The sequence below is a fragment of the Bos indicus x Bos taurus genome, chromosome 3 (genome assembly GCF_003369695.1).
Source record: "Bos indicus x Bos taurus breed Angus x Brahman F1 hybrid chromosome 3, Bos_hybrid_MaternalHap_v2.0, whole genome shotgun sequence".
Taxonomy (NCBI): Eukaryota; Metazoa; Chordata; class Mammalia; order Artiodactyla; family Bovidae; genus Bos; species Bos indicus x Bos taurus.
In genome coordinates this window covers 66,974,402-66,988,520 of record NC_040078.1, presented here as the reverse complement: position 1 = coordinate 66,988,520, position 14,119 = coordinate 66,974,402, and the positions used below count along the sequence as shown (strand labels likewise).

Here is a 14,119-nt window from a genome sequence, read left to right as displayed (position 1 = left end):
ATGGACGGAGGAGCCTGGTAGGCTGCAGTCCATGGGGTCGCTGAGAGTCGGACACGACTGAGCGATTTCACTTTCACTTTTCACTTTCATGCATTGGAGAAGGAAATGGCAACCCATTCCAGTGTTCTTGCCTAGAGAATCCCAGGGACGGTGGAGCCTGATGGGCTGCCGTCTATGGGGTCGCACAGAGTCGGACACGACCGAAGCGACTTAGCAGCAGCAGCAGCAGCAGCAGCAGCAGCAATCCCAAACTCCCACGCCTACCCTCTCCCACCCCCTCCCTCTTGGCACCACCAGTCTATTCTCTATGTCCATGATTCTATTTCTGTTTCATATATAGGCTCATTTGTGTCATATTTTAGATTTCTTTTATAAGTGATAGCATATAGTATTTGTCTTTCTGACTTACTTCACTTAATATGATAATCTCTAGTTGCATCCATGTTGCTGTATGTTTACAGATTCTATAAAGAATAGTATGTGTTTGCAATAGCTGTGTTAGAAGGCAACTCTGAAACCATGAGTTTGATAAGTATTGATTTTTTTGGCTAAAGCAAAGGACTTTGAAATTCTTTCATAGTGATGTGTATGAATAAATTATAAATTTAGCCCTTAGAAACAAACCAGGAATTTTTGTAGCTTAACAGCATCACTGCATATTTCAGATATGTGTTTAGGCCTTTTTATAATCTATTTTTTTTAACAGAACGAACTCAGAGTCTTAGGGCTGGAATATTTATTTAGTCAACGTTTGATTTCCTGGTGTATGTCAAACACGGTATAAGACACTGGAGGGACTAGAGTGAAGAAGCTCTCACTCTTGCTTTTAGGCAACCCAGAGTCTGTCTTTGAAGATAGGCATTAAATTTTTTTATTTTAATAAAAAAGTGCTGTAATAATGTGTTTAGAAGGTGCTCTGGAGGTGTCATACAGAAATGTGCTTGCAGAAGGTCCATCAGGAATAGGAAAAAAGGTTTTTCCCAGTGGAGGGAACAACATGGGTCAAGGTGGAAAGTGGGGCCTGTTTAGGGAACTGTAAGTTGTTTGATACATCTTGGGAACACAGTGTAAGTAAGAGAGTGGTGGGAAAGGAATCTAGAAAGGTGGGCAGAAGATAAATCTTGAAAGTCTTTGTTTTATACATTTAGGGCAAAGGGAGCCGCTGAGAATGATAAGAAGTCATTTAATTAAATTTACCTGTTTGCAGGAGATTGTGGGAGCATTTACTGATACAGTTTAAGTATTTTATCCATCTTTCTTTCTGCTTACTTATGCATAGGACTTCATTGAGACAGGGAAAATTAGGGATTTTTCCAGCCTAGTACTGACTGTTGAAGAAGGAAATGGCAACCCACTCCAGTATTCTTGCCTGGAGAATCCCAGGGACAGAGGAGCCTGGTGGACTGCCATCTATGTGCGGTGGTCGCACAGAGTTGGACGCAACTGAAGTGACTTAGCAACAGCAGCAGTACTGACTGTACATATTTTCTGGCAGAGAACAGGAAAAGCTGTAAAGTGGGACCTCCTGACCACTAGAGAAATGTTTTTCTTTCTGGTAAGCAGCCAGGTAGAACACTTAGTGAGATTGAAAGAGCTGGCAGCAAGAGGAAATAACCTCAACCTATTGTCTTATGTCAAACGTCAGACAGTTGACGCTTTAAGACCTCGTCCCTTTCCTTCCATGCAGAATCACTGTGGTCAGAGGATAAACTCCCTGAGGGTTTATTTTTAGGAGGTGACATGAATTACAGGCTTAACTTGTATACTCAGACTTCTAAATATATATACTGCAAATTGCAGAACACATGAGAAATTTGCCCTATAACTTCCTGTCATGCATTAAGGCTCATAATCCTAATTTCAAAATGTTTAATAATACTACAAAATGAAGTCTAACTGTGGTTTACAAGTCAAAATAGGTTCAGAGATGAAAGCAGTATAATGAAAATTGCTGGGGTGCCACATAAAAAGGAAATCCCTGCTTCTTGACTTTGCTTTTTATGTATTCAAGTTATATCTTACCCACTTGGATTTTGAAGTGCAGGACCTACACTAACCCATCCAAGGCCTTTGTTTGATGTAGATAAAGGCCTATGTAGCCCCTTGGGAGTGGGCTTCCCTCATGGCTCAAAGAATCTGCCAATGTAGGAAATGCGGGAAGATCCCCGGAGAAGGGAAGGGCAACCTGCTCCAGTATTCCTGCCTAGGAAAGCCTATGGACAGAGGAGCCTGATAGGCTACAGTCCATGGGATTGCAAAAGAGTCAGACATGACTAAGCAACTATACAACAACAGGCCCTTGGGAAGGGCACCTTTGTGATAAGAAAAAGTTCATCTTCCAGGATAATATAGGCCCAAGATGTGGGCTAGAGTTCGCCTCCTTTGTCCCATTGACCAGGGACCTTTTGTGTAGTGTACAGATTGACTAGCAGTGCTAGTCGCCCCATTAAAGTCTCTATAACATCGGACTTACCCTTTATTACTTTTTGCCCTTTAGGTTATCCAGTTACTTCTCTCCTCCTAAAAAAAGATATAAAATGCTGTTATTCCTTTTTCTTTTCTTCTGTTACTCGTTTTGCATCAGCAGCTGTATTTCCCAGTTAGGAAATCACAGTTGTTTCATTGGCCAATCATGGCATCTAAGAAGTTTTGATAAGTAGGGGAAGCCAGAGACAACTGTTGTGGAAACATTGAGCAGTGCCGTCGTAGTATGGGGCTGCTTTGTGCATGTGTTGTTTGATATAGGCAAAATTGTGTACGTGATGATAAAGTAAGACTTGATTTGATTAGATAGCCTTTCTTTTGTTTTAGGAGATTTCATTGTTATTCTTTTCAGTGTTAAGGCTCATCAAGGGAAAATTCAAGAAAATATCATGTTAGCTCACTTAACTATTCCTCTTTCTGAAATTATGTTTTTTTTCCTTCCAGTTTTATTAAACTGTAATTGACATATAGCACTGTGTAAGTTTAAGGCATACCGAATAATGATTTGACTTACATACATCATAAAATGATTACCACAGTAAGTTTAGCAAACATCCATCATCTCATATTGGTGCAAAATTAAAGAAACAGAAAAAAGTGTTTTTTCATTGTGATGTGAACTCTTAGGATTTACACTCTTAACAACATTCATATATAACATACAGCAGTGTTAATTATATTTATCATGTTGTACATTACATAACTCGAAATTTGTATCTTTGACTACCTTCATCCAATTCCCCCCGCCCCATTGTTTTTGGTTTTTGTATTCCACTTTGTTTTTAGTATTAAAATAAATGAGAATAAAAAATTATCCTCAGTATGGATGGAACAGATAGTCATACAGGGTAAACAACAGCAGTAATTTTCTAGATTTCTTAATTATTTTAACAGATTATAGAAGATTCTGGAAAATAGCTTGTCTTGTCAGCAGCGGACCTTTTCCATTTTTAATAAAACCGTAGAAAAGACAAGGTTCCAAATCATATTTTAACTGCTAAAAATCATCTGGAGAATAGCTGCTGACATAGAAGTCAGATGACATTGAGACATTTGGCAGACATCCTCTTCTTGCTGGTGTTACAAAATCCACAGTGGACAGCCTGGATTTGAAAAGAAGAGTGGCATCTTTGGAATCTCCACTAGAATCTGTTGAAGTTAAAATAAAGCTGATGCCTTCTAAGTGACATAAAATGGACCATGTCTGGGGATGGCAAAAGTGAGACATGTTGAAAACCCACTTGGATTGGTTTAAAGAAAATAGATCCAGGCCTAAGGTTCCAAGTTCCAGAGCTGAAGTGTCTTCTGATTTTTTCCTTTTATAACTTTCAAGCAAATTCTGCCTTGGAAAAAAACTTAAGTAATATGTGAATTATGAGATTGTGAAAGGAGGAGGAAGGCTTGAATCCAGTCAGATTTTTGGCCTAAGCTATTTGACTATTTAGTTAAAAGTAAACATTATTCTTTCAGTGTTCTTCCAGAGAAGAACATAGTTTATGTCTGTGTATGAATATTTTAAAAGTTCTGGGTGATTGAGACATGTAAAAAAAATGTTCTTAAAAATGTTAGAATTGCTATTTAAGAAGGTTAAAAAAAGAAAAGCTGCTCCTCTAAGAGCCAGTGAGGTAACCCATGGTACATTTTTTTGTATTTAGACATCCAGTTATGTGAAAAGCTTTTTTTTAGGTACTTCTAAGGTTAATGATGAATCCTTAAGGGGCTTAAGCTGCATATTTCAGGTTTATAGTATCATAAGTTTAATTAATTCAATATATGGAAACATAAGAATTTTAACAGTGCTCTCAAAACAAGATAAAGTCATATAACAGGCAAAATGACCCAGGAAAAATATAGGAGAGGCTCAACAATTAGCATTAGCTCAGTCATGCCTGACTCTTTGTGACCCCATGGACTCTAGCCCGCCAGGCTCCTCTGTCCATGGGAATCTCCAGGCAAGAATACTGGAGTGGGTTGCCATGCCCTCCTCCAGGGGATCTTTCGAACCCAGGGATCAGACCCAGGTTTCCTGCGTTGCAAGCAGATTCTTTACCATCTGAGCCACCAGGGAAGCCCTCATAGCCCGGAATCTGGTGCCAAATGACCTGAGTTTGAATCCTGCCATTCCATTTCTAAATGGTGTGACTATAGGCCAAGTTACTTGACCTTCCTGTCCCTTAACTTTTTGATAATAAAAAGAAAAAAAAGAGTACCTACCTTAAAAAGGTAGGATTATTGTGAGAATTATTAGATAATATATGTGAAATGTGTATTTGGTTTCTGGAGTTTAGTATGTGCAAAATAAATGTTTATTAATCACAATTTTATTGTTACAATTAGATTACACACCTCATAATTTGTCTTCTTCCTGAGAATAGTTCATTATCTCCACCTAAAAATTCTCACTTAAAATTTGAAAACAATCATTAAATAGCAAAGAAAAATCAGTGAGCTTGGAGAAGAAAGCTTGTGAGTGGTACACACGCGTGGCATTAGACTCTGCTATTGCTACTGGTGTTTCCCTAGAGGGTGCTCTTTTCAGTTTGCTCTTGTACTTAACCAGACTTACCAGATTTTTTGACGTTTTGAATTTAGCATCATTTAGATACTTATTCTATCAGGGAATAAAATTCATATCTAATAATAATTTACAGCTTCATTGTGGACATTGAAATATGGAAAGTATTTTGTTTTTTTCAGCCATCAGGGGCCAAGATCCATAGATATCATTTTTCTTTCCTTTTATTTAAACCCTTAGAAGAACTGTGCACAAAACAAAATATCACAGTGATTTATCATACCCTCTTGTGTACCTGTTAGAAGATAGAAAAATAAAGCATTGCCAGCTCCCTAAAAGATTCTTCTGTACCCCCTCCCAATAAATAACCTTACTACCAACCCCCCAAATTAGCCCCCTGTCCTGAAGCTCATGCTAATTACTTTCTGGCTTTTCTTTATAGTTTTACCAACCAAGTGTGTAGTCCTGATCACTCTTATTTAGTTTTGCCTGTTTTTTTAAATTTTATTTGAATGAAATCATGCATAACATTTTTTAGTCAACATGTTGTGAAATTCACTTGTGTTCCTGCATGTAGCAGCAGTTCATTCAGTTTTATTGTTGTATAGTATTTAATTGTATAAATACACCACAGTTTGTGTATTCTGTGGTAGACGGATAGTTGTTTTCTTTCCAGTTTGGGGTTACTGTAATCAGTGCTGTTATGAATATTTCTGTGCATTTAAGCACGTATTTCTGTAAAACACACCCAAGGAGAGAATTGCAAAGTCATAAGAATGCAATCTTGAACTTTGATAGATAATGGCCAAACTTTCCACAGTGGTTTTATCAGCTGTTTCTACCAGTGATGTGTAAGTTTCATTGTTGTATACCCTTAACAAAAAAATGGCCATTTTTTCCTCAAATTGATCATTCTGGTAGATGTGTAATGATATCTTATGGTTTTAGCATTTTTTTCCTAAGAAGAATTTGGTAAGAATTTTCTAAAACTATTGACTAAGATGAAGCCTTTGGTTTTTAATTTTCCTTGCTTTCCATGTCTTTTAATAATTAAGTTAATGATACTTTTAGAAAACGTATTTTAAATTTTAAAACTACATGAAAGCAGTTAATTTGAGATATTACCCAATATTCTTTCTTTATACTTTTTGCTGGCTTATCTAAAAAACAGATGTATTATTTCTCTTCATAATTATTAAGCTGCCATTCCAGGAATCATAACAATTACTGAAATGAGAGGTATGGTCTGTGGTTTATGAAGTTGAGTTTAATGAATAAAACTTTCCAATTCCTCTCAGCCATTTTTCTTTGTTAGCTTTTTTTAAAAATAAAGTACAACCATGGTAACTCATCTGGATGACATTGAATGGCTAGTTACTGTTGAGTGAAGTAAAACAGACTTTTAACAGCTCCTGGGTAATGTCTGAAAGGTAAAGTGACATAAGATAAATGTCTGTGTTCCACTCCGAAAATAGCAAAAGGCATATGGAACCAAGATTTAACTTAGTTGACTTGTAACTTAATCCCACTTTAATTATGCTTTTGGGATAATGAAGGTTGTACTATGATTTCTTTTTGCAGAATTAGTACCAACAATGGGAAATAATTAAGAAGATAAAAGTTGGAAAGTTGTGAATGCTGATTTAATTTTGTGAATAATTTTCAAAAAGCATACATACATTGAAAAGAGAATATTGGAAATTTTTCGGGATAACTGAGTGCCCCAAATAATAGTATTACAGCTATTTATAAGTGTAAAACAATTTATTCTCAAGCTTGAAAAAATTTTAAATTCCTAAAAGGACTTGTGTTTTTGAAAATAGAATAATTTAACCTCAGATTTTGTTCTGTTAATAGTTATTTATTAGTAGGATTTTGAAGTGAGAAGTTAGGTATTTTAAAAGGATTGATGTAAGCTTTATTGGAAAACAATTATAACTTAAATTTGGAAGATAAATAGTTAAAATGTCAACCATGGTCCCACCAAATGTAAAGCAGAAAAAAATATGCTATGTGTATTTATACTTAATTGATAGGAATTGATGAACTTTGTCCCAATTTGCTCTTCTGCTTGGCTTAGAGATTATAATACAGATTGGTTGGAAATCTTTTGAATTTCAACTAAATTAATGGTTTGGACTGTTTTAAAAACTTTACACTTCCTGTAGAGAATCACAAAATGTCTGTTTTCTGGTATTTGGGGGTTGTAAATGGGATTTGGAACATTTATGGTAAAGATAATGAACTTTATTTGGGGAAAAATGATGGACTAGAAATCTGGATGAATGAAAGCCAAAGATTTCTGATTTCTTTTCAAAGAAGATAAAGTATCTGACACACTTAGCAGATTGAAAATGAAAATAAAAATCTGTATATTTTGTTCTTTGCTTTTTTATTCTTGTGATAGAATTTGAAGAGTATCACTTGCTTGCTACAGTGTAGTCAGATCTATAAACAGGTATTGAATTTGTTTGAAAATATAATTTCTTTAAACTTCGTTTTATGTTGGAATATAGTTGATTAGCAATGTTGTGATAGTTTCAGGTGTACAGCAAAGTGATTGTTATACATACACATGTTTCTATTCTTTTTCAAATTCTTTTCCCATTTAGGTTGTTACATAATATTGAGCAGAGTTCCCTGTGCTATACAGTAGGTCCTTGTTGGTTATCCATTTTAAATACAGCAGTGTGTGTGTGTCAATCCCAAACTCCCAATGTATACCTCCCCCATCCCCCAACCATAAATTCAGTCTCTGAGTCTTAATGTTTTGTAAGTTCATTTGTAAGATTTATTTTGCATATAAGCAGTATCATACATATTTTTCTTTTTCTGACTTATTTCACTCGGTACAACAATCTCTAGGTCCATTCCTGTTGCTGCAAATGGCATTATTTCATTCTTTATAATGGCTGAGTAATATTCTATTGTATATATGTACTACATCTTCTTTATCCATTCCTCTGCTAGTGGACAATTGAAGTTGTTTCCATGTCTTGGCTATTATAAACAGTGCTGCATTGACCATTGGGGTGCATGTATCCTTTCGGACCATGTTTTTCTCTGGATGTGTATGCTCAGGAGAGGTATTGCAGGATGATATGGTAGTTCTGTTTTTAGTTTTTAAAGGAATTTCTGTACTATTCTCCATAGTGGCTGTACCAATTAAAGTGTAACCTCAACAGTTAAGATTCCGGATGATAGTATGTGAAGATACTGACATCCACATTCAGAATGCTAGGTGTTGGCAATAGGTAGCCTGACTTGGTATGGTCAAATTAATCATTTAGAAATGCCTTTAAGCTTTTTTAATCCTTTGAAATCATTGTGGGGAATTCCCTGGCAGTCCAGTGGTTAGGACGCTGTGCTCTGACTGTCAAGGGCCCAGATTCAACCCCTGGTTGGGGAACTAAGACCCGTAAGTCACTGTGCTGTGGCAAAAAAATAAATAAATAAAAATAAAATCATGAGGGCAGTTATATTTGACCCTCAAGTAAGCAGAATCAACATCAGTGAGCTACCCTGATCACTTTAGGCCTTTCAGTGTTTTAAAGTAGACCCTAAAGACTAAAATCTTCCTGAGTTATTTTAATTGGTTGGTTTATCACAGATGACTAGCCAGATAACATTTTATGCTGATAGCTCATTTAATGTAAATGAACCTGCCAGTTATCTCAGTTTGGGTAAGGCCACTTGCAATTTAAATTGCTGTGTTTCAGACTACCTGTGGTATAACATATTCTGATTTACCATGCTTGGTAGATAATCAACTCCAGTTATTATATACCAATTTATTATTTACTCAAAAGCTTTAAAAATCTGAAATAGTTTTATCTCTTTTAAAAATAAAAGTGCCTCCTGTGTACTATATAGTACTTTTTTCTCTGCTTGGTGGTGTTCAGCATCAGTTTGAAGCACTTTGAGAGTCTTGTTAGAGTATATCCCATCAGTTTGTATTGTTTTTCTTTTAGATTCCAGAATTCTAATAAAGACTGAAGTTTAAACAAAAAACAGAAAAAATCAACAATAGAATATGAAATATGGCAATGACAAGGAATGTCAACTTCTGAGCTTTTTGCCTTTTCTTTTCAGATAAAGATACAGATGTCACCATGAAAGGGAATGCGGATGACTTCAGCCTGAGAGACACCCTGAGTGTCGCATCAACTGATTCCTTTACTTCAACAGCAGAGGTAGGACATGTGTGTTCCTAATGAGGATTTCTTATTCTTTCTCAGCTGGACATTACTGTTTTGCCATTGTGCTGTAACTCAGTTCAGTAGCCATTTATTTAGTATTAACTCTGTGGTAGATACCAGGATACAAAGATGAATGTACCATGAACATAAGTTCCCACAGGAGTTTAGAGTCTCTTTAGAGAGGTGGACGTGTAAACATAGACTCTAAGTGAACACTTTCATAGACTGGGTTATGGATGAGGCATATCAGTGTGTTAGTGGAAAGCAGTTCACCTTAAGAATCTTAAAATTATTCAGATTGTTTAGCTGAGAAATCATGTTTCTAGATATTTTTTTCCCAAGGAAATGAGATTCAAAGATTTATATATACAAACTATTCACAGCATTTTTAATAATAATGAAAAACTGAAAATAGTGTAATGCCAAATTATGGAATATCCATAATTTGAAATATTATAGTGCCATAAACACGCTTCCAAAGTTTGTAATGACATGGGAACATAAGTTAAGTGAAATGAGTATACAGAGTATGTGCTTATAATTTTGTAATGAAGTAAAACCTGTTTGTGGTGTATTACGTGAGTATTTAGTCTGAGGGAAAAAGGCTAGATATAAATACACTAATATGTAAGCAGTGGTGATCACTAAATTATGGATTTATGAGTAATTTGTTTTACGCTGAGACTTAAATTTTTTATCCAAAGAGAAGGTTGCAAAGTGGTCATCTGTTTATAATCTTTTCTACTTGAGACAGTTTTAAAAATTACATATGGCCAATTTTATCTTAGAATTATTTCATTTTTATGGTAGATTCTTAGATATTACTGCTGTCCTTTTTCATATAAATAGTATCACACATCTGTTACTGATGTGTGGATTCAAGCTCTAGTGTGGAAAGCTTGGTATTCCAACACCCTTTTCCCTAAACTTTGATTCTGCCTTCTTTAAAGCTGTACAGACCATAATCTTTCATCCTCTCAAGATTTTTCTGTATATGTGTATTTTAGCTATTGCTTACAGTATCATCTCCTGAGTTCACAGTTTTACTTATAAGTAAACTTGTAAGTTTGCAACACACAAAATATATCTACTCATTTTATGAAGTAGCTATTTCCTCTGCTTTTTATGGATTGTTATAGACAGGGTTATCTTTCTTTTTTTTCCCCCCAGCTTTATTGAGATGCAATTGACTTAACATGAAGTTTAAGCTGTACAGAGCAATGATTTGAAACATATATTTGGAATAATTACCACAATAAGGCTAGTTATCACCTCTGGCACCTCACATCATTACCTTTTTTCTTTGTGGTATGAAGATTTGCTCTCTTAGCAGCTTCCAAGCGTATAATACAGTACTGTTAACTAGAGTCATGATGCTGTACATTACATCCCTGGAACTTATTCATCTTCTAACTGGTAGTTTGTACCCTTTGATCAGCATCTCCCCAATTTTTTCTACATCCTGCTCCTTGTAACCACCATTCTGATCCTCTGTTTCTATGAGTTTGGCTTTTTTAGATCAAAATTATATGATACCATACAGTACAGTTGACCTTGGCACTACATAGGTTTGAACTGTGTAGATGCACTTATACATGGATTTTTTTTTCAGTAAATACATACTGCATCATCTGCAGTTGGTTGAATCCAAGGATGTGAAACTATGAATACTAAAGTGCCAACTATGGGACTTGAGCATCTGAAGACTTTGGTATCTGAGGCAGGTCCTGAAAAAGGAAATGGGGGGATGACTATTTCAACCACAGAAGGGGTCAATTCCTCTAACCCCCACGTTGTTCAAGGGTGAACTGTATTTGTCCTTCTCTGTCTTATTGCACTTTACATGCCTTCAAGATCCTGCCCCATACATATTGTCACAAATGGCAAGATTTCTTTCTCATGGATGAATAATATTTGATTGACTATACATACATTTATGTATACCACATCTTCTTTATCCGTTCATCAATTGATATACACTTGAGTTGTTTCCATTTCTTGGCTATTGTGAATAATGTTGCAATGAATATGAGAGTGCAGATATCTCAAGATAGTGATTTCATTTCCTTTTGATATATACCCAGAAGTAGGATGCTGAATCATGTGGTTTAAGCTATAAAGGTTTGATAAATTCTGGAAAGAAAATGCATGAATACCACAGGAAGGGCTCACTATCGACAAAATCTCCTAGGAATGCTTCTAAGTATAAATGTATGATCTCAGAATGTGAATGTTCCAAGATCAATTCCTTTTTAAGAAATGTTTGTTAAATTATTTTTAATTGCACTTACTATATGCCAAGAACTTAGCAGAAAAAAAAACTGTTTAATGAAGAAAGTTGTTAAGAAAATAAGACCAGAAATCCTTGGGAAGTTTAAACAGTTTGTGATAATTTGAAAGCTTTAATTCAGAATTATCAGAAAGAGTTTTTGCCTAAATATTTAGATTAAAGCAAGTCCTGGCATAGACTTTTCTCTAAGGTTGGTCAGTCACTTTTGAAAGTGATTAACAAGATTCTCCTGTATAAGCTTTACCAGACAGTGGTTTGGAACCAGAGCCTTTTTTCCCTGAAAAGTCTTTTTTTTTAAAGCTAATACCTTTATTGAGATATAATTCATGTAGTATAAAAGTTCACTCTCTTAAACTGTACAGTTGAGTGGTTTTAGTATATTCACAGAGTTGTGCAAACTTTCTAATTCCAGTACGTTTTTATCATCTCAGAAGAACTCCTACCTATTGGTAATCAATTCTTTTTCTCTCCTACCCCACTGTCCGGGGCGATTACTCCTGTACTTTCCATCTTTGTGGATTTGCCTGTCCTGAACACTTCATACTAATAGAATCGTGCAGTATATAATCTTTTGTGTTTGATGTTCTTTTACTTAGCATAATTTTCAAGCTCTGAAGAGTCTTTTGAATGTTAGGGAGCCACTGCATTGAGTACTCTCCCGACTTTCCTGTCTGTTAAAGAGATTATCATTTAATTGTTGTTGTTCACTCAGTGGTGGCCGACTCTTTGCGACCCCATGGACTGCAGCACACCAGGCTTCCCTGTCCTTCACCAACTCCTGGAGCTTGCTCAGACTCATGTCCATCGAGTTGGTGATGCCATCTAACCATCTTGTCCTCCATTGTCATTTAATAGGTAGAATCTAAAATTGCAAAGGGCTTCCCAGGTGGCTCAGTGGTAGAAGAACATGCCTGCTAAGCCGGAGAGGCTGGTTTGATCCCTAGTTCAGGAAGATCCCCTGGAGAAGGAAATGGCAACCCATTTCCCAGGAAATGCCTGGGAAATCCCATGGACAGAGGAGCTTGGAGGGCTACAGTCCATGGGGTTGCAAAGAGTGGGACATGACTTAACGACTAAACAAGAACAACAGTATTTTTTAGTTGTAAATTTAGTTTTTCTTAGAATTACCACAATTACCATTGTGTGTCTGTATATAAATTTAATATATAAGTTGTAGGGTTCTCTTTATTTATTTTTAAAATGTATTTATTTATTCAGCTGTGTCAGGTCTTAGTTGCAGCATGTGGGATCTTTCAGTGCATGCAGGGGCTTGGTAACTGTGGCACACAAGCATAGTTGTTCTTCAGTAGGTAGGATCTTAGTTCCCAGACCACGGATTGAACCCATGTCCCCTGCATTGCACAGCACATTCTTAACCACTGGACCACCAGAGAAGTCCCTAGGGTTCTCTTTAAAGAGAAAGTTTTATTTCTTATAATTCAGATACCTCTAGTCATATTCTAAAAGGAAACTTGGAAAGCTTTTGCTTTACCTCTCTGACTTGATAGCTCTTGTTTATAGCAACCCAGAATTATCTTATTTCCTCTGGGGTCAATTTTGTCTGTTTATCTTGGGCTTTCATTTTTGTACTGATGGTTTTCTTTTCAAATTTGAAAGCTTAATTGGTGACTGGATTGATTTTCTCAAGTAGATTGTGTGGATAACAGCCTTGTTTTATGTTTGTTTCTTCTGGAAGAGGTGAACAGGGAAGGATAACTGGGCTCAGTCTATTTCTTTGAGGTTGTTGATTGGCAGGTATTTCTTTAGGATGAATGATGTGGAAATAGCCCAATCCTCAGGGCACACCTGAATACAGAATGGAAAGGGCTTTACTCTGGCAGATGCATCTCTCACCCTGGCAGACTTGCTTTCCCCAGGTGGTTCAAGTAATTTGTTTTGCTTTTTGGCTATGGCACATGGCTTGTGGGATCTTAGTTCCCTGACCCTCTGCAGTGAAAGCACGGAGTCCTAACCGCTGGACTGCCAGGGAATTCCTGTTCAAGTAATTTTTAAAAAGAAATGTTCTCTGGTTGCAAATTTGTTTTCCTGTAAGCTGCCTTTCTATTCCGTGGCAGAAAGTAGAATAAGATATAGGACAGCTACAGTTATTTGGACACAGACTTCCATTTAAACTCCCATTTTCAATCCCTCTTCTTCAGTCCTGCCCTCATACCTGCTCACTGTGGGCCTGGCGCTCCTCTTTGACTATATCTTCTCTTGAACTTGGGTTTCCCTTGTGGCTCAGCTGGTAAAGAATCCACCTGCAATGTGGGAGACCTGGGTTTGATCCCTGGGTTGGGAAGATCCCCTGGAGAAGGGAAAAGCTGCCCACTCCAGTATTCTGGCCTGGAGAATTCCATAGACTGCATAGTCCATGGGGTCACAAAGAATTGGACACAGTTGAGCGACTTTCACTCTCTTGAACTTATTCAGGACTATGGCTTCCTCATGTCTTTCATCTGTCAACACACTTCCATTTGCTTTCCAGTTTTTGGAAGTCTGTGTATCTCTCCACTATTACATTAGTAACTTGTTGCTATGTAATAAACTACCCAAAGTTTATTGTCCTAGAACCAATAAAATCCAGATGTGGACTGGGGGCTGGTGCCAAGACTGTAGGTCTGTCCCAGG

General features: G+C 36.5%; 1 protein-coding gene across 2 annotated transcripts in view; it reads left to right on the top strand.

Annotated features, from left to right (window-relative positions):
* MIGA1 (mitoguardin 1) overlaps window positions 1-14,119 on the top strand; it is a 79,560-nt gene that overhangs the window by 42,597 nt on the left and 22,844 nt on the right. For both annotated transcript variants that reach the window (XM_027536836.1, XM_027536837.1), the window contains exon 8: window positions 9,092-9,192. In XM_027536836.1, coding sequence (XP_027392637.1) covers window positions 9,092-9,192 — 101 coding nt within the window. The remainder of the gene's footprint in view (window positions 1-9,091; window positions 9,193-14,119) is intronic.